Source organism: Aegilops tauschii, chromosome 7 (assembly GCF_002575655.3).
Source record: "Aegilops tauschii subsp. strangulata cultivar AL8/78 chromosome 7, Aet v6.0, whole genome shotgun sequence".
NCBI classification, from domain to species: Eukaryota; Viridiplantae; Streptophyta; class Magnoliopsida; order Poales; family Poaceae; genus Aegilops; species Aegilops tauschii.
The window spans coordinates 485690294-485710670 of record NC_053041.3 but is presented as its reverse complement, the minus strand read 5'-3'; the positions used below and the strand labels follow the sequence as shown (position 1 = coordinate 485710670).

Genomic DNA, 20377 nt, shown 5'->3' with positions numbered 1-20377 from the left:
TAGGCTAGCGACAAAACAAGGAGTTATGGTTGAAATGGATGCATTTCGGCTTGTTTAGCGCTGTCCCGTCGGCCCACTAGTGCTACATGTATGTGGTATTTTAGGATATCAGACGCACACCTCATGCATTTCTAAGCTGCCTGCTCCGAAGTGATGCCTCCAAGAAGGAAATATGTAATCGAACTTATGGTGAAACTATGCCTTTAATTAGATGAACACTGCAGGGTGTGGCTGAGCTGTCTTGTGAGATTCATCGGGGGAACTTTTATAGGGAGAGGTAACTGGAAGAGTGTGTTGATGCACTACCTGCAGATTTATTTTGCAATTGGCTCAGTCTCTAGGTTGCAGCAAGCTTCTGGTCAATCCTGATAACATAGAGGTTGTGGAGGCAATGAAGGATGCTGACATGTCTTCTGGAGTAGCAGTGGCACGGCAATCTTTGATGACTGCTTCCACATTGCTTGTGATTTCCACCAAGCCTTATGTTTTTTTTTCAGGAGTACGTCAATAACGTACCATATTAGAAATATAGTTACAACACGGGGAAGACACAGGGAATAGTGCTTCGAGAAAACTCCCACACCCACACGTACTCTACTAAATTTATACCATCACAAAACCTTGCACTATAGCAAAACCCTCTAAACACATGCACAACTCCTCCAATATCTTTATTTTTTCTTTTTGCGGGGGAACTCCTCCAATATCGCTAGAACAAGCTCCCTCAGAGAACGTTGTTGGTCTCTATTCCTAAAAACTCTAGCATTGCGCTGCAAGTTCCATGAAATCAAAGTGACTATAAGAACCAAAACCGCTTTTTATATATTCCCGTGAAATTTCTCCCCGTTTGCAACCACTGATTCTGCAATCTATCCGTGGGTAAGGGGATCTCAACGGTGATATGCAGAGCAGCGCTGCCAGATTTCTCTAGAAATACTGCATTGATTGAGAATATGATCGACAACGTCCTCTTCCTGCAAACAAAGATAGCAAGCTGAAGTATGCTTCAGAAAAAGAAAAAGAAAAAGATAGCAAGTTAAAGTACCATATTGCAGACCATGTTTTGTGCGCCGATCCGTCATCCAGAACCTGTACTGGAATGCAAGCGGGACGAAAATCTTGCACTTGAAAGGCGCCCAACACCTCCAGATGGCTGAAGCTCCAGGGAATCTAACCAAGCCTTGACACAACAACTTGTACACCGAACTAGCTGAGTAGGCTCCCGTCGTAGACCATCTCCATTCGAAAGCATCTGGCCGAGAATCATCAAGGTTGACAAAATTTTGTACAACCCACAAATTGACTAGCTGATCATATTGATTGGGTTGTATCTCCTCTGCGATATCTCCCAACTAGCGATGATTGGAGAGTGCTTCCATCACCGTGCTTACTAACTTCGGTGGCAACGGTGGCACAAAATCCCGAACAGCGAAGCCCTCCCTGTTGGAAATATGCCCTAGAGGCAATAATAAATGGTTATTATTATATTTCTTTGTTCATGGTAATTGTCCATTATTCATGCTATAATTGTATTGTCCGGAAATCGTAATACATGTGTGAATACATAGACAACACCATGTCCCTAGTGAGCCTCTAGTTGACTAGCTCGTTGATCAATAGATGGTTACGGTTTCCTGACCATGGACATTGGATGTCGTTGATAACGGGATCACATCATTAGGAGAATGATGTGATGGACAAGACCCAATCCTAAGCATAGCATAAAAGATCGTGTAGTTTCGTTTGCTAGAGCTTTTCCAATGTCAAGTATCTTTTCCTTAGACCATGAGATCGTGCAACTCCCGGATACCGTAGGAGTGCTTTGGGTGTGCCAAACGTCACAACGTAACTGGGTGACTATAAAGGTGCATTACGGGTATCTCCGAAAGTGTCTGTTGGGTTAGCACGGATCGAGACTGGGATTTGTCACTCCGTGTGACGGAGAGGTATCTCTGGGCCCACTCGGTAATGCATCATCATAATGAGCTCAATGTGACTAAAGCGTTAGTCACGGGATCATGCATTGCGGTACGAGTAAAGAGACTTGCCGGTAACGAGATTGAACAAGGTATTGGGATACCGACGATCGAATCTCGGGCAAGTAACATACCGATTGACAAAGGGAATTGCATACGGATTGATTGAATCCTCGACACCGTGGTTCATCCGATGATATCATCGTGGAACATGTGGGAGCCAACATGGGTATCCAGATCCCGCTGTTGGTTATTGACCGGAGAGGCGTCTCGGTCATGTCTGCATGTCTCCCGAACCCGTAGGGTCTACACACTTAAGGTCCGGTGACGCTAGGGTTGTAGAGATATATGTATGCGGAAACCCGAAAGTTGTTCGGAGTCCCGGATGAGATCCCGGACATCACGAGAGGTTCCGGAATGGTCCGGAGGTAAAGATTTATATATGGGAAGTCTTATTTTGGTCGCCGGAAAAGTTTCGCGCTTTATCGGTATTGTACCGGGAGTGCCGAAAGGGGTCCGGGGGTCCACCAAGGGGGTCCACCAGCCCCGGGGGGCCACATGGGCTGTAAGGGGTGCGCCTTGGCCTATATGGGCCAAGGGCACCAGCCCCAAGAGGCCCATGCGCAAGAGATAAGAGAAAAAGGGAGAGTCCTAAAGGGGGAAGGCACCTCCGAGGTGCCTTGGGGGGGAAGGACTCCCCCCTGGCTGCACCCTTCCTTGGAGGAAGGGGCAAGGCTGCGCCCCCCCTCTCCCTTGGCCCTATATATAGTGGGGGGAAGGGAGGGCAGCAACATCTAAGCCTTGGGCGCCTCCCTCCTCCCCTGCAACACCTCTCTCTCTCAGAAGCTTGCAAAGCCCTGCCGGAGAGCCACTACATCCACCACCACGCCGTCGTGCTGTTGGATCTCCATCAACCTCTCCTTCCCCCTTGCTGGATCAAGAAGGAGGAGACGTCGCTGCACCGTACGTGTGTTGAACGCGGAGGTGCCGTCCGTTCGGCACTCGGTCATCGGTGATTTGGATCACGGCGAGTACGACTCCGTCATCCACGTTCATTGGAACGCTTCCGCTCGCGATCTACAAGGGTATGTAGATGCACTCCCTTCCCCTCGTTGCTAGTGGACTCCATAGATGCATCTTGGTGAGCGTAGGAAAATTTTAAATTATGCTACGATTCCCAACAGTGGCATCATGAGCCAGGTCTATGCGTAGTTACTATGCACGAGTAGAACACAAAGCAGTTGTGGGCGTTGAGTTTGCCAATTCTTCTTGCCGCTACTAGTCTTTTCTTGTTTCGGCGGCATTGTAGGATGAAGCGGCCCGGACCGACCTTACACGTACTCTTACGTGAGACAGGTTCCACCGACTGACATGCACTAGATGCATAAGGTGGCTAGCGGGTGTCTGTCTCTCCTACTTTAGTCGGAACGGATTCGATGAAAAGGGTCCTTATGAAGGGTAAATAGAAATTGGCAAATCACGTTGTGGTCATACGTAGGTAAGAAACGTTCTTGCTAGAAACCTACAAACCACGTAAAAACTTGCAACAACAATTAGAGGACGTCTAACTTGTTTTTGCAGCAAGTGCTATGTGATGTGATATGGCCAGAAGATGTGATGAATGATATATATGATGTATGAGATTGATCATATTCTTGTAATAGGAATCACGACTTGCATGTCGATGAGTATGACAACCGGCAGGAGCCATAGGAGTTGTCTTTATTATTTTGTATGACCTGCGTGTCATTGAATAACGCCATGTAAATTACTTTACTTTGTTGCTAAACGCGTTAGCCATAGAAGTAGAAGTAATCGTTGGCGTGACGACTTCATAAAGACACAATGATGGAGATCATGATGATGGAGATCAGGGTGTCATGCCGGTGACAAAGATGATCATGGTGCCCCGAAGATGGAGATCAAAGGAGCATAATGATATTGGCCATATCATGTCACTATTTGATTGCATGTGATGTTTATCATGTTTTTGCATCTTATTTGCTTAGAACGACAGTAGCAAGTAGGATGATCCCTTATAATAATTTCAAGAAAGTGTTCACCCTAACTGTGCACCGTTGCGAAGGTTCGTCGTTTCGAAGCACCACGTGATGATCGGGTGTGATAGATTCTTACGTTCGAATACAACGGGTGTTGACGAGCCTAGCATGTACAGACATGGCCTCGGAACACACGCAATACACTTAGGTTGACTTGACGAGCCTAGCATGTACAGACATGGCCTCGGAACACGGAGGACCGAAAGGTCGAGCATGAGTCGTATAGAAGATACGATCAACATGGAGATGTTCACCGATCTTGACTAGTCCGTCTCACGTGATGATCGGACACGGCCTAGTTAAACTCGGATCATGTTTCACTTAGATGACTAGAGGGATGTCTATCTGAGTGGGAGTTCATAATCAGATGAACTTCATTATCATGAACATAGTCAAAAAGGTATTTGCAAATTATGTCATAGCTTGCGCTTTAGTTCTACTGGTTAAGATATGTTCCTAGAGAAAATTTAGTTGAAAATTGGTAGTAGCAATTATGCGGACTGGGTCCGTAAACTGAGGATTGTCCTCATTGCTGCACAGAAGGCTTATGTCCTTAATGCACCGCTCGGTGTGCTGAACCTCAGCGTCGTCTGTAGATGTTACGAAACATCTGACATACACGTTTTGATGACTACGTGATAGTTCAGTGCGGTTTAGAATTGTGGCACCAAAGACGTTTTGAAACGTCGCAGAACATGTGAGATGTTCCGAAGACTGAAATTGGGATTTCAGACTAGTGCCCACGTCAAGAGGTATGAGACCTCTGACAAGTTTCTTAAGCCTACAAACTAAGGGAGAAAAGCTCAATCGTTGAGCGTGTGCTCAGATAGTCTGAGTGCCACAATCGCTTGAATCGAGTGGGAGTTAATCTCCCAGATGAGATAGTGATAGTTCTCCATAGTCACTGCCACCAAGCTAGTAGAGCTTCGTGATGAACTATAACATATCAAGGATAATCATGATGATCCTTGAGCTATTCGCGATGTTTGACACCGCGAGAGTAGAAATCAAGAAGGAGCATCAATTGTTGATGGTTAGTAAAACCACTAGTTTAAGAAGGGCAAGGGCAAAAGGGATACTTCATGAAACAGCAAGTCGTTTGCTGCTCTAGTGAAGAATCCCAAGGTTGAACCCAAACCCGAGACTAAGTGCTTCTGTAATGAGAGGAACGGTCACTGAAGCAGTACTACCCTAGATATTTGGTAGATGAGAAGGCAGGCAAGGTCGACAGAAGTATATTGGATATACGTTATACGAATGTGTACTTTACTAGTACTCCTAGCAGCACCAGGGTATTAGATACTGGTTCGGTTGCTAAGTGTTAGTAACTCGAAATAAAAGCTGCGGAATAAATGGAGACTAGCTAAAGGTGAGATGACGATATGTATTGGAAGTGTTTCCAAGGTTGATGTGATCAAGCATCGCATGCTCCCTCTACTATCGAGATTTGGTGTTTGCGTTGAACATGATTGGATTATGTTTACCGCAAAACGGTTATTCATTTAAGAAGAATAATGGTTACTCTATTTATTTGAATAATACCTTCAATGGTCTTGCACCTAAAATGAATCTCGATCGTAGTGATTCACATGTTCATGCCAAAAAGATATAAGATAGTAATGATAGTACCACATACTTGTGGCACTGCCACTTGAGTCATATTGGTATAGAACGCATGAAGAAGCTCCATGTAGATGGATCTTTGGACTCACTCGTTTTTGAAATGAATGAGACATGCGAACCATGTCTATTGGTATATATGCATGAAGAAACTCCATGCAGATGGATCGTTTGGACTCACTTGATTTTGAATCACTTGAGACATGCAAATCATATCACATGGGCAAGATGACTGAAAGGCCTCGTTTTCAGTAAGATGGAACAAGAGAGCAACTTATTGGAACTAATACATTTTGATGTATGCAGTCCAATGAGTGCTGAGGCATGCAGTGGACATCGTTATGTTCTTACTTCACAGATGATTTGAGTAGATGCTGAGTGTATTTACTTGATGAAACACTAGTCTGAATTATTGAAAGGTTCAAGTAATTTCAGAGTGAAGTTGAAGATCGTCGTAACAAGAGGATAAAATGTCTGTGATATGATCATAGAGATGAGTATCTGAGATACGAGTTTGGCACACAATTGAGACATTGTGGAAAGTGTTTCACAATTAATACCGTGGCAGGGCTGTGACGGCTCGGTTCTTCTCGACGCTGGCGGTGAGAAGCAAGCCGCGCCGAACAATGGGTCCATCCGTGGCTTCGGTGTCGTCGACGCCATCAAGGCCGGCGTGGAGGCCGCGTGCCCCGGCGTCGTCTCCTGCGCCGACATCCTCGCGCTCACCGCGCGCGACGGGACGTTCCTGGTACGTGCAAAACTTCACCGGCTCGATCGCTAGCTGCTCATTCTGATGAAACTGTTTGGCGGCATGCAGCTGGGCGGGCCGACCTGGAGAGTGCCGCTCGGCCGTCGCGACTCGACGACGGCGAGCCGGGCTCTGGCCAACGCGAACCTCCCGCCGCCGACCGCCGACCTGTCCACGCTGATCTCCCTGTTCCGCAGGCAGGGGCTCTCGCCGGCCGAGATGACGGCGCTGTCGGGCGCGCACACCATCGGCCTGGCCCAGTGCCTAAACTTCAACGGCCGAATCTACAACGACGCCAACATCGACCCGTCCTTCGCGGCGCTGCGGCGGCAGACGTGCCCGAGCTCCGGCAACAGGAACCTGGCGCCCATCGACGTGCAGACCCCCGGGGCGTTCGACGCCGCCTACTACCGGAACCTGCTGGCGAAGCGCGGCCTGTTCCACTCCGACCAGGCGCTCTTCAACGGAGGGTCGGAGGACGCGCTGGTGCGGCAGTACAGCGCCAGCCCCGCGCTCTTCCGGAGCGACTTCGCCAAGGCGATGATCAAGATGGGCAACATACATCCGCTCACCGGCAGCGCCGGCGAGATCAGGGCCAACTGCCATGTCGTCAACAGCTAGCTCATCGATCGGTCGATGACTAACTGATACGTATACCGCTCAAACTCAGGGCGTGCAGTCGTGGCGTTCTTCATCTCGTTCAAGAAGATATAGTTGCGAGACAAACTCTAAACTATTACTCACAAAGTGTGTAAGAGCATCTCTGATGCCAAAAACAGAGCCTCCGTACAAAAGAAAATTGTCATTTCACACACTTTGGAAGAAGAAAAAACAGCTCCAGCAGATGCACGCTTTGTGAGAGATTAGTTTTGGTGGTGTGGGTGTGTTCGTCTTCGAGTACCTCGCACTCGCTAGACATCTTGTAAATTGTTTTGCTCTCTTCTATAAAAGTAAGGCACGTGCTTTGCGTGCTCTCGGAATTTTTTTTTTGCGGGGCTCGAAAAAAAGTTTATATGGTGAAATCTCAAAAAAAAAAATTTATGCACTGAAATGTCTTGCAAATGCCCTGAATTTTTGCAATAAGTGTTACAAATTTGTAGCACCTCGGCTTTTCTTTTTCAAGAGTACGTCAAAGGCATATCATATTTTTATATGAGATAGAAGACAATTACAAGAGACTACCTCTTACTACGAGCAACAAGTGTAGTACAAACACTACATCCGAGCTAATCCGAAGAAAAGTCTCCACACACAATACAAATTCAATGTAAAGGAACCCTGACTAGAGCATCAGAGCTGCGTCTCGACCAACATCGATCACCACGAAGAACACCAACTTCAACCGGACTTCCGTTGCCAACGCACCAACCACCCATAATTGCCTAAAGGAGATGACGAGTGGCTGGCAGGACTCGGTTGGTCCCGAGATAGCCACCGTCTTGGCCTCATCGGCGTCAGCGTACATTGCGCCCAAGAACTCTAGCTTCTTCAAGACCAAAAACGCTATGGCGGGAACTCAATCGTCGTGGTGAAACTTCCCAGCCACCTGATACGTCTCAAACGTATCTATAATTTATGAAGTATTCATGCCATGTTTACAACAGTTTTATATGGTTTTGTTATGATTTGCATGGAACTAATCCGGACTGACGCTGTTTTCAGCAGAACTACCGTGATGTTATTTTTTGTGCAGAAATGAAAGTTCTCCAAATGAGCTGAAACTTTTTGACTTTTTTTGGAACCAAAGAGACCCCCGAAGCTTCGTGGAAGGGCCAGAAGAGCCACGAGGAGGGCACAACCCACCAGGGCGCGCCTGGTGGGCCTGGCTTGCCCCGGTGGGTTGTGCTCACCTCAAGGCCCATCTTAGCGTGAAACCAACGTCAAAAAATCCTATAAACAGAGAAACCATCAGAAGTTAACCTAGATCAGAAGTTCCGCTGCCGCAAGGCTCTATAGCCACCGAAAACCAATCTAGACCCTTTCCGGACCCTGCTGGAGGGGGGAATCATCTCCGGTGGCCATCTTCATCATCCCAGCGGCCACCATGATGAGGAGGGAGTAGTCCACCCTCGGGGCCGAGGGTTTGTACCAGTAGCTATGTGTTTAATCTCTCTCTCTCTCTCTCGTGTTCTTGAGATGTCACGATCTTGATGTATCGCGGGCTTTGTTAATATAGTCGGATCATATGGTGTTTTCCCCGCTCTATCTTGTTGTGATGAATTGAGTTTTCCCTTTGAGATTTCGTTGTTATCGGATTGAATACTTTTATGGATTTGAGAACACTTGATATATGTCTTGCAATTGAATACTCGTGGTGACAATGGGGTATCATATTGATTCACTTGATATATGTTTTGGCACTCAACTCGCGGATTCCCGAGGTGATATTGGGGTAATCTATGCATAGGGGTTATGCACATTCTTGTCTTGTTTCTCCGGTAGAAATCTTGGGGCACTCTTTGAAATCCTTTGTGTTGGATTGAGTATTATGAATATGAATTTGCTTTGGTGTTATTTTAGTAAGAACTCTAGGATAGATCGAACAGAAAGAATAACTTTATGTTATTTTAGTACGAACTCTTGAATAGATCGAACGGAAAGAATAGCTTTGAGGTGGTTTCGTACCCTACAAACAATTTATTCTTATGTTCTCCGCTAGATAGGAAGTTTGGAGTGATTCTTCATCGCACTTTGAGAGGTGGTTATATGATCCAATTATATTAGCATTGTTGAGAGATTGCACTAGCGAAAGTACGGACCCTAGGCCTCATTTTCAAGCATTACAATACCGTTTTTGTGCCCGTTTACTATTTGCTACCTTGCTGTTTTTATTTATTCAGATTATAAAAATATGTTTCTATCATCCATATTACACTTGTATCACCATCCCTTCGCCGAACTAGTGCACATATACAAATTACCATTGTATTTGGTGTGTTGGGGACACAAGAGACTTTTTGTTATTTGGTTGCAGGGTTTTTTGAGAGAGACCATCTTCATCCTACGCCTCCCACGGATTGATAAACCTTAAGTCATCCACTTGAGGGAAAATTGCTACTGCCCTACAAAACTCTGCGCTTGGAGGCCCAACACGTGTCTACAAGAATAAAGTTGCGTAGTAGACATCAAGCTCTTTTCTGGCGCCTTTGCCGGGGAGGTGAGTGCATGAAGGTATATCTTTAGATCTTGCAATTGAATCTTTTAGTTTCTTGTTTATCACTAGTTTGGTCTATAAAAAAAACTACATAAAAGTGGAATTGAGGTTGCATCATATTATTGATCATCTTTATAATATCTTTCTTGAAAATGATGGTTCGGAAAATTATGCTCAATTGTTAGAAGAAGAAGTCAATAAAATGTGTGGCACAAAGTATTTGAATGATGAGTATAATTGCAATGTTGTTAGTATGATTTCTTTGAATATCCATGATGCTAATCATATGCAAAACCATAAGCTTGGGGATGCTATGTTTGATGAAGATGATGTTTTTAGTTCCCCGAGTTTTGATGAGAAAATTTATTATGATGAAAACATGCCTCCTATTTATGATGATTATATTGATGAAAGTGGATTTGGAGAGATCATCACTTTATTAAATGATGATTCCACTATGTTGGAAGAAGTCACAATTGATTATGACAACAAAGTTCCTATCTATGATGATTATGGTGATGACATGTATGCTATAAAGAATAATGATAACTATGAAACTTGTCATCATGATTTTAATTTTCAATCCCATGATAGTTATTTTGTTGAGTTTGCTCCCACAACTATTGATGAGAAGAAATTTGCTTATGTGGAGAGTAATAAAATCTCTATGATTGTGGATCATGAAAAGAATGCTTTATGTAATAGCTATATTGTTGAATTCATTCATGATGCTACTGAAAATAATTATGAGGGAGGAACTTCTGCTTGTAAGTATTGCAATAATATCGAGTTTCCTTTCTATGTGTTAAAAGTTTTGAAGTTATGCTTATTTTGCCTTCCTATGCTAGTTGATTCTTGTTTCCATAAGTTGTTTGCTCACAAAATCCCTATGCATAGGAAGTGGGTTAGGCTTAAATGTGCTAGTCATATGCTTCATGATGCTCTCTTTATGTTTCAATCCTCATCTTTTATGCGAGAATCATTGAACTCATCATGCCTAGCTAAAAGGCTAAAAGAAAAGCACTTGTTGGGAGACAACCCAACACTTTTACCTACTATTTTTGTGTGTTCACATGATTATGCTACTGTACTAATCATGTTTTATTGTTTTTGTTTCAATAAAGTGCCAAGTAAAGCCTTTGGGATCATGTTGGGTGATAGTTAATTTGATCTTGCTGAAAAACAGAAACTTATGCGCTCACGAAAATAATTCTCATTTTTAGCAGAAGAGTGCTTTTGAGTTGATTATTTTTTCAGAACATTTATATACAAATTGCTCACGTGGTCCTAATTTTTTAGAATTTTTTGAAGTAGCAGAAGTATGGTTTGAGTACAGATCACTACAGACTGTTCTGTTTTTGACAGATTCTGTTTTCATTGCATAGTTTGCTTGTTTTAGTGTTTCCATAGCTTATATTAAGTAATATAAATTGTGGAAATGATAAGGTACAGTATGCATTGTGTGAGAACAATTATGAATCTTATCTTGACAGTACCAAAGTGAATGATTTGTCTTTACCATACTAACGTATCTCACGAAGTTTCGTTAAGTTTTGTGTGATTGAAGTTTTCAAGTTTTGGGTGAGATATCGATATGAGGAGAATAAGGAGTGACAAGACCCTAAGATTGGGGATTCCCAAGGCACCCCAAGTTAATATCCAAGGAAGATCCAAGCAACTAAGCTTGGGGATGCCCCGGAAGGCATCCCCTCTTTCGTCTCCAACATTATCGGTAACCTTACTTGAGGCTATATTTTTATTCGTCACATGATATGAGTTTTGCTTGGAGCATCATTTTATTTTGCTAGGATTTGCTTGCTGTTATTTATAATCATGTTTTCCATATTTTAGTTCAATAAAAAATATCAAGTATAGCCTTTGCCATGCTTATTTTGCAAGTCTACATGTTGCTGTTTGAAAACAGAAAGTTTATCGCTGTTGCAAAAATTCCCTAGAAAAGTAAGAATGTGATAAAATGTTGAAACTTTTTGAAAAATAAGATTTGATAAATTTTCTACAGTGGGGTAAAATTTTCATAATTTTTGGAGTTAATTAAGTATGATGAATATTGCATTCTTTACAGACTGTACTATTTTGGCAGATTGCTGTTATGTTTGCATATGTTTGCTTGTTTAATAATTCTATTTGAGGATAGGAGTATTAAATATGCAGAGGCATTTAGTATGCAATGTTGAATAATAATTTTAGTGATTTGCTACAGTAGAGTATGATAAGGTTTTTCCATTGGTTTATACTAACTTATCTCATGAGTTCTTGTTGAGTTTTGTGTGGATGAACTTTTTATGATTTAGGGAAACCGTGATATAAAAGGAATTAAGGAGACACAAAAGCTCAAGCTTGGGGATGCCCAAGGCATCCCAAGATAATATTTCAAGAAGTATCAAGCATCTAAGCTTGGGGATGCCCCGGTAGGCATCCCACCTTTCTTCTTCAACAATTATCGGTTAGTATCGGTTGAGCCTACGTTTTTGCTTCTTCACATGAGTTGTGCTATTCTTGTAATGTCATCTTGTTTTGTTTTGTTTGCTGTTTTAATAAAATACTTAGAACTGGAAGTTTTTAAATAAAATAGAGTCCTCAAATAGTTGCCAGAGAGGCTAGGTAAGCGGCATAACATCCCGTCAACAAAGCTCTTTTCTATGGAGTTGCTCTAGTGCTTCACTTATATCTTTTTGAGCAAGGTGTGCTTTAGTATTTTTGAAGAAATTCTCTCTTGCTTCACTTAAATTAATTTGAGAGAAAGAAATATTATGCTCATGATCTTCACTTATATTTGTTTGAGCTTATCAAAAACAACACATGAAATTTGGTCCCAAAGTGATAGATATCCAAGAAGGATATAATAAAAACTTTCATGAAGATCATTGGACAAAATAAACTTGATTCCATGTAATAGTTTTGAGATATGATGATGTGATATGTGAGTCATGTTGATGAGTAATTGTGCTTCAGTAAGAATATTGGTGTTAAGGTTTGGGATTCCCTATGCAAGCACGAAAGTCAATAGTTATGCAATGAAATTACATCCTACTTGTGGTGCATTATTCGGTGTTAATTATGCTCAATGCTCGCTTATGAGATTATTCATTTCTTGGTTGGTCGCTTCTCAATCTTTTTCTAGCCTTCATTTCACACTAAGTATGATCACTACTTGTGCATCCAAAATCCTTTAAACCAGTTTTGCCACACGAGTCCACTATACCTACCTATATGCGGTATTCTTTTGCCGTTTTAAGCAAATTTGTATGTGCCATCTCTAATTTCAAAATAAATTTCTCTTTTGTGTGCTCGTACCGCTCGCGAGGCAGTGAGGGGTGGCCAATATTTTCCATGCTAGATGTGTTATTCTCACGATGAGTGTTTATTCACTTGTCATTGCACGAGAGTAGGGCAAAGGTATTAGGGATGCCCAGTCCCGAAATGAAAAATGAATTACTTTATGCTGTCAAATATTAAATTTCTTGGAAAGTGTTGGTATGGAGGGCACCCGTGGATACGGTTAGCCATGGAAAGTGAAAGTATGGTTGAAAAAGGAATAAACTTTATTTTCTGTTTGGGAACCGCCTATGATATATCTAGCATGGAAAGTGTTGGGAGCTCTAAGTCGTTTTCATTGGTGGGAAAAGTATGCCTCTCAAAATGTTTTTATCTCTCAATTTTCGCTTTGAGCTGTGGCACCTCTACAAATCCCTACTTCCCTCTGCGAAGGGCCTTTATTTTAATTTGAGTCTCCATCTTCTCTTATAAAGCACCAACTAGGGGCACTATGATCGTACTTGAGCATTGGTGTAGCTAATATGCGAGTGTGTTTCATGAATGGATCAATGATTGAGCATGATGGGCTAGGGATAACTTATTTTAGCGTTGATATTTTGAAAGACATGGTTGCTTGTTGATATGCTTGAATATTTAAATCTCATGTCAAAACAAGACTATTTCTTTGAACCAGATAAAAGTCCAAATGTCCATACTACATAAGAAAAGAATATGTGATAAATATGATAGGTAGCTTTCCACAACAAATATTCCATTTTCAATTGCTACTTTAACATGAGAAGTTTTATAAAAAAGAGTTGCTGTTATGATGCTAGGAAAAATGATTGAAATTATCATTGATCAAACTTATGCACTTTGCTAGCATTCACACTTCATAAATTATTTCTTTTATCATTTAACTACTTGAGGACGAGTAGGAATTAAGCTTGGGGACGCTGATACGTCTCAAACGTATCTATAATTTATGAAGTATTCATGCCATGTTTACAACAATTTTATATGGTTTTGGTATGATTTGCATGGAACTAACCCGGACTGACGCTGTTTTCAGCAGAACTACCGTGGTGTTGTTTTTTGTGCAGAAATGAAAGTTCTCCAAATGAGTTGAAACTTTTTGACAATTTTTTTGGAACAAAAGAGACCCCCGAAGGTTTGTGGGAGTGCCAGAAGAGCCACGAGGAGGGCACAACCCACCAGGGCGCGCCTGACTTGCCCTGGTGGGTTGTGCTCATCTCAAGGCCCATCTCAGCGTGAAACCAACGCCAAAAAATCCTATAAATAGAGAAACCATCAGAAGTTAACCTAGATCAGAAGTTCCGCCGCCGCAAGGCTCTGTAGCCACCGAAAACCAATCTAGACCCTTTCCGGCACCCTGCCGGAGGGGGGAATCATCTCCGGTGGCCATCTTCATCATTCCGGCGGCCACCATGATGAGGAGGGAGTAGTCCACCCTCGGGGCTGAGGGTTTGTACCAGTAGCTATGTGTTTAATCTCTCTCTCTCTCTCTCTCTCTCGTGTTCTTGAGATGTCACGATCTTGATGTATCGCGGGCTTTGTTAATATAGTCGGATCATATGGTGTTTTCCCCTCTCTATCTTGTTGTGATGAATTGAGTTTTCCCTTTGAGATTTCGTTGTTATCGGATTGAACACTTTTATGGATTTGAGAACACTTGATATATGTCTTGCAATTGAATACTTGTGGTGACAATGGGGTATCATATTTATTCACTTGATATATGTTTTGGCACTCAACTCGCGGATTCCCGAGGTGACATTGGGGTAATCTATGCATAGGGGTTGATGCACGTTCTTGTCTTTGTTTCTCCGGTAGAAATCTTGGGGCACTCTTTGAAATTCTTTGTGTTGGTTGAGTATTATGAATATGAATTGCTTTGGTGTTTATTTAGTACAAACTTTAGGATATATCTAACGGAAATAATAGCTTTATGTTATTTTAGTACGAACTCTTGAATAGATCGAACGGAAAGTGTCGTGGAATTGTCACGGCAGATGTCCTCAAGCTAGGACTTAGTCGTGGAGCCATCGCCGCTAGGAAGCTTGAAGGGGTTAACGGGACAAGGAACACGAGGGTTTATACTGGTTCGGCCCCTTACGGTGAAGGTAAAAGCCTACGTCCAGTTGAGGTGGTATTGATTAGGGTTTCGATGACCAGGGAGCTTAACTGCTATGCCTGGCTCTCGATGAGATCTTTCTTGCCCCTAGACCGCTTCCGGGTCGTCCCTTTATATAGGGAGGTTGACGCCCAGCGGCTCTCAGAGTCCCGGCCGGCTCATAAGAGTGTCCGGCTCGGACTCTCAACTATTCTTGTCTTACACTACAAGTTCTACCATAATGATGATTGTAACTACGGGCCTTAAGCCATATCCGGGTCTTAAGCCCATCTTTGGCCCACCGTCTTCAAGCTTGGCGCCGGGCTTCTGGCGATGACCATTATGAGTAACCCGGCCCCTCCTGGCGGGTGACTCTAAGGTCTATATCCTCAACATTAGGCCCCAGATTGATTTGAGCCGGCTCATGTCAATCTTCAATTCTTTCGACAGAAAATCTTCGGCTTACAATTGTGTGAAGGCCATAACCCGGCGTGACGTCATCCTCTGGACTCCGGGTGATCCGCCGTGACGTGATCTTCCATTAAGTCCATCTTTTATTCCACCAGATCCGCAACGGATCTTACCTTTACTGCGATCCTGAAAATCGAGGCGCCTCTCGGGCAAGATAACCGCGCCATGGCCTCCTCGTTTCTCGCGCCCACTTATGAGTCTAGCCTTATAAATAGCCCGACCCTCGGGTCTTTCCATTCTCCCCCTTCTGTCGTCCTCTTCCTCTCGCTGCTCCCGTGCTACTCGAACTCCGCCGCCGCCGCCGCAACAGAGCTCCGCGTCCTCATCGACCTTGGCCGCTGCATCACCCTGAACCGTCCAGAGAAACGCGGCGAACTCTCGCAGCACATCTGCATCTGTAAGTTCCTTACTCCTCGTAGAATAGATCTATGTTAAGCTCCTGCTGTCCTTCCGCGTTCTTCGCCGTTGCCCATGAGTTCTTGGTAGTTTTCATTTTTACTGCCTCTTTCTGATCTTAAGATAGTATAGAAACAACGCGGCGGCTGTTTATCACCCATTTCAAATGCAAATAGATCTCCTTTCACTGCATAAAGGCTTCGTTCGAGCCCAAGAACTCCCTTTGCATCTGTTTTTAGGTCTAGAAACTTTCCTTTTAACCGACCATTTTGATCCAAATTATTTACTGCAATGTGTGAAACCTGTTTTCACCACACTTAGTAAAAAAACTGCACCCATTGAGTCATGGCGGTTTACATTTCCGTCTTAAAGAAGCCACGCGCCGTAGAACCTTCCGGCTCAAAGGAGACCATGCGCCATAAAATTTTCCGGCTCATCTGTGACAAGGTCGTAGACAATCGAATTATTCTCAATACCTCGGGCGGCTTAGATAACCCGACGCACCTAGATATATGTCATTAGTCCCCTCCATAAGCCGCCACTTTAACATTGAACTGTAAATTTCCTCCGGCTTATAATTAAACCGGGCATTTTTCCTTTTATCATAGGCTTCTGACTTTCACCATGCCTCCCAAAGCTCCTAAAGCATCCATCACTTGCAATTGGATGAGGTCCAATGTCACCGACGAGACCTTAGCAGATTTTGTAAAGTCGGGTTACCTGCCTAAGAAGGACGTCATGTCCTACCGTGCCCCTGACCCGTCAGAGGAGAGACCACAGCCAAAGGACGGGGAGGTAGTGATTTTTGCGGATCACATGAGCCGGGGCTTCGCACCGCCCGGCTCAAAGTTTTTTAGAGACGTGCTGAACTTCTTTGATCTGCGGCCACAAGACATAGGACCCAATTTTGTGTCCAATATATGCAACTTCCAAGTGTTCTGCGAAGTCTACCTTGGAGAAGAGCCCAGCCTGCTGCTTTTCAGAGAGCTCTTCTACCTGAACCGCCAGAACGAGTGCGCCAACAGGCCAAGTTTGGAACTCGGCGGAATCTCCATTCAGCGACGGAGAGACTGCCTCTTCCCTTACGCCGAGCCGCCAAGCCACCCAAAGGACTGGAACCAGACGTGGTTCTACTGCCAACACACGTCGCTGGCTGACGAGAGCCCGCTGCCCGGCTTTCGCCCCTCGCGTCTGGAACCAACACACCCTTTGTCAAACAAGCTAACTCAAGCGGAGCGCCAACCTCTGCTCCCCACCATTAACAAGATCAAGGCTCTCCTGGGTAATGGTCTCAATGGAATTGACCTGGTCCGAGTCTGGATCTCCTGGCGGGTGATCCCATTGAGCCGCCGCCCCGGCTTAATGTGTGAGTACACGGGCCGAAAGGATGACCCCCTGAGACACAGCCGCAATGATCTTCCTGAAGACGTTGCTGAGGACATGACCAAGGCTCTCTTGAACGAGAGCTTGGCAGACTGCGGGAGGACCGGCTTAAGCCCCTTCTGCAAGACCAACCCGGCCCCAGCGGTAAGCCGCTGATCTGAACATCTTATTCTCTTCTGTAGATAACTTTCATCTGATCCTTAAGAAATCGTCATTGTATTTTTCAGGCTGATGATAAATTCTGGAAGGTCAAGTATGACCATGAGGCGGCCAAGAAGGCCAGGAAGGCGAAGAAAGCCGCCAAGAGAGCCGCTCCCCGCAAGAAGGGAAGTAGGACTACTGCTTCAGAGCTGCTGCAACTAAGCGACAGCTCCGAGTCAGAGGTAACCCCTGAACCTGTAAGCTCTTGTTGTATTTGTTATTTATTTCTGTCCACCTTATCAACACTGTTCATCAACAGGATGACACCGGAGCAAGTAACCCGGTGGTTGAAGAGGTAATGTCACTTTCCTCCGACTCGGAGCCCTTGCCAAGGCTGAAAGTCCGAAGGGTAACCCGGAAAGTAAGATTTTCACATCCTTTAGCTTATCAAGATCCTCAATTTCTTTTGAAGCGACAGACTCATGAGAGCCGGCGACACACCCGGACCAACAAGGACGCTGACCTTTCCTCCGGCTTACCTGACGCATCGAGGAAACGCCGAACCGAGGTTATCTCCAACTTGTACCCTTTTCATCCTTTGGCGGGTGTTTTACGTCAACCGCTCAATTCCTCCGATTCAAACTATCAGGAAACCTCACCCTCTTCCGGTGACTCGATGCAATCAAACCTGACGGCCTTCAAGACCGTACCCGGGTAATGATAATCATCTCTTGTTGTGCTTATCTTTACTCATACTTTTGTACTAACCTTTTTGTCCTTTCAGTGCCCAGGCAAAGCTCAGCAAGCGGGCGAAGAAGAACAAGCCAGTCGAAGAGCCGGACTTGCCTGAACCGGAGGTTGCAGCTCAAGAACCGCCAGTTGCCTCTGCCCCTTCAGCTCAAGAACCTCAAGAAGCTTCTGCTAACCCGAAGACCTCTAGTCTGGCTCACCCGGTCAATGAACCGGACGTGGTAATCACCCGGACGGAGTTTGTTGATCTGGGGAGACCTACTGCGCTGGCCAAGTGCTCCGCCAAGGAGGAGTTGCTAGGGCGCTGCCGGGCTAATCTGGACCTCACCGACTACGCCAATCTGAACATCGGAGAGATCGTCTCCGGCTATGTCAGTCAGGTGCACAAGATCCGGGACTTAGAGATCGACATGGTGAATCAGATTCAGCAGAAGTCTGAGGTACCACTCTTCTTGCTTACTGCATAGTTATCTTTACCATACTAGCCCCCAAGTCGACGACTTATGATTTAATATGTTGTAGACTTAAGGTCCGGCTTACTTCCATGAACCGGTAATTTGTAGATAGGAACGTTCGATATGCATTAGCCCCCAAGTGCCAAGTGTCTTTGCTTGGAAAACGCTTGGGACTTTAAATTTGCATAGTAACTGTTCATGCTATAACCCGGAAATTATGCAGGCTGCTTGCAAGAAGTTTGAGGTTGACATCTCCGATTTAAAGACCCGCCTGAAGACGCAAGAAACTGAGACCCGGAAGGCCAATGCCAAATTTGTGTCCAGTATTGTTGCGAAAGAAAAGCTGAAGACGGACTTTGACGCTGAACGGAAAGCTTGGGCTGAAGAGAAGGCTACTCTGGTGAACCGGGCCGAACAGGCGGAAAAGGCTCTGACGGAAAGAACCACCGAACTCGCCGGTTTAAAGCGCCACGTGTCACAGATAGTCACCGCAATCTTCGGTAAGTCATTCCACCGGCTCTCGTCCAGTTTATAACCTTTATGTCTCATAATCCATCATTGCCAGCGGCTTACCTTATTCTGTTAAACAGGTCCCAGAAGCGCCAACCTCAACCAAAGTGTGGTGACCAAGCTGAAGGCCGTGTACACCCTGGTGGAGCAACTCTACACCGGGTCACAGCGCGCCTTGGCCGTGGTGGCCCTATCCAATGAGGTGCCGACTCACCTGGCGGAAGTGCTTCGCCGGCTTGCCGTTCTTCCTCAGCGTGTCCAGGAGCTGCGACGGGCCTCCGCAAGAGCCGGAGCCATAGCTGCTCTGAGCCGGGCCAAGGCGTTCCTTCCAGAATTAGACCCAGCGGACATTGCCCTTGGCTATCCCAGCTTGAAGGAAGACGGCACCGCCTTCGACCAAAAGGACTTCGCAGCCTGCGTGAAGATCGTACGCCCGGTGGCCACTCTGATTGGAAATGACACGGATCTGACCAAGTACCAGCCGGGTTACGATGCCGAGAATCAGAGGATCCCCACTCCGCGTTACGAAGCCATCAGCTTAGTCCCGCCGGCTCGTAATCACACCTTTGCCCCGGAAATTGACCCGGCCGGGTTAATTGACGAGGAAGCTCAATTTGAAGCTCTGATCGGCATTGACTGGAAGTCGTCAATGTTCCAGGTCTTGGGAACAGCCGGAGGAGCAGAGAGGGATGAGCCGGAAACCTCAACCCAGCAAGCGTCGTAACTCTGTGGGCGGTTTATGTGAAACAATGCTTCACCCTTTTGGACTCAATGAGTCTTGTAATAGAATAGGATCAACACTTTAACTGTGCCGTGCCATTGTGCACGTGTTGAATGCTGAATTCTATGAAAGTTGCTTCCTTATATGTCTCCGGGTCATAGTTGATCAGTCATGTTCCTTAAGCTTAAATAGTTGTCTTTAACTATCCTGCATAGAAAGACAAATCACAAGTCTCGAGGCGGCTTACCGCACGGAGAATCATAGTTGTATGCATATAACCCGGAATATGAATCCCAAAAGACTGGTCCTCAATTATGTCCTTGATATAACCGTAACAACACACTTACCAGCCTGCAAGCACACTTCCGGCTTAGATAACCCGGGCAATAAGGTTGGTACCTCAATGCCGCTTTACCAGTCTTAATAACGCTGATTGTATTAGACTAGCACTGTAAATCAAAGTTAAGCCGGCAAAGTGAGACCCGCCATGCATACTTGAAATAATCAGAAGAACTTGCTATAAATCAGAAAAACTTAGGGGCTTCCGGTTCGAATACGACCAGAGACCCGTCCCAAAGGGGT

At 44.8% G+C, this 20377-nt stretch overlaps 1 protein-coding gene across 1 annotated transcript; it reads left to right on the top strand.

The window, feature by feature from the left end:
- The first annotated feature begins 391 nt into the window (after positions 1 to 391).
- On the top strand, positions 392 to 7381 carry LOC109740456 (peroxidase 70). The gene is made up of 3 exons (XM_020299519.4): positions 392 to 432; positions 6200 to 6404; positions 6474 to 7381. The coding sequence occupies exons 1-3, from the start codon at positions 392 to 394 to the stop codon at positions 7023 to 7025; spliced, it is 798 nt and encodes a 265-aa protein (XP_020155108.1). The 3' UTR covers positions 7026 to 7381.
- The last annotated feature ends 12996 nt before the right edge of the window (positions 7382 to 20377 follow it).

Bases quoted from the DNA above. Each gene is read 5' to 3' on its own strand.
- LOC109740456 (XM_020299519.4), top strand. From the start codon at position 392: ATGAAGGATGCTGACATGTCTTCTGGAGTAGCAGTGGCACG. The intron at 433-6,199 runs GCAATCTTTGAT...CATTGTGGAAAG, and splicing joins TCTGGAGTAGCAGTGGCACG to TGTTTCACAATTAATACCGT. The intron at 6,405-6,473 runs GTACGTGCAAAA...GGCGGCATGCAG, and splicing joins CGCGCGACGGGACGTTCCTG to CTGGGCGGGCCGACCTGGAG.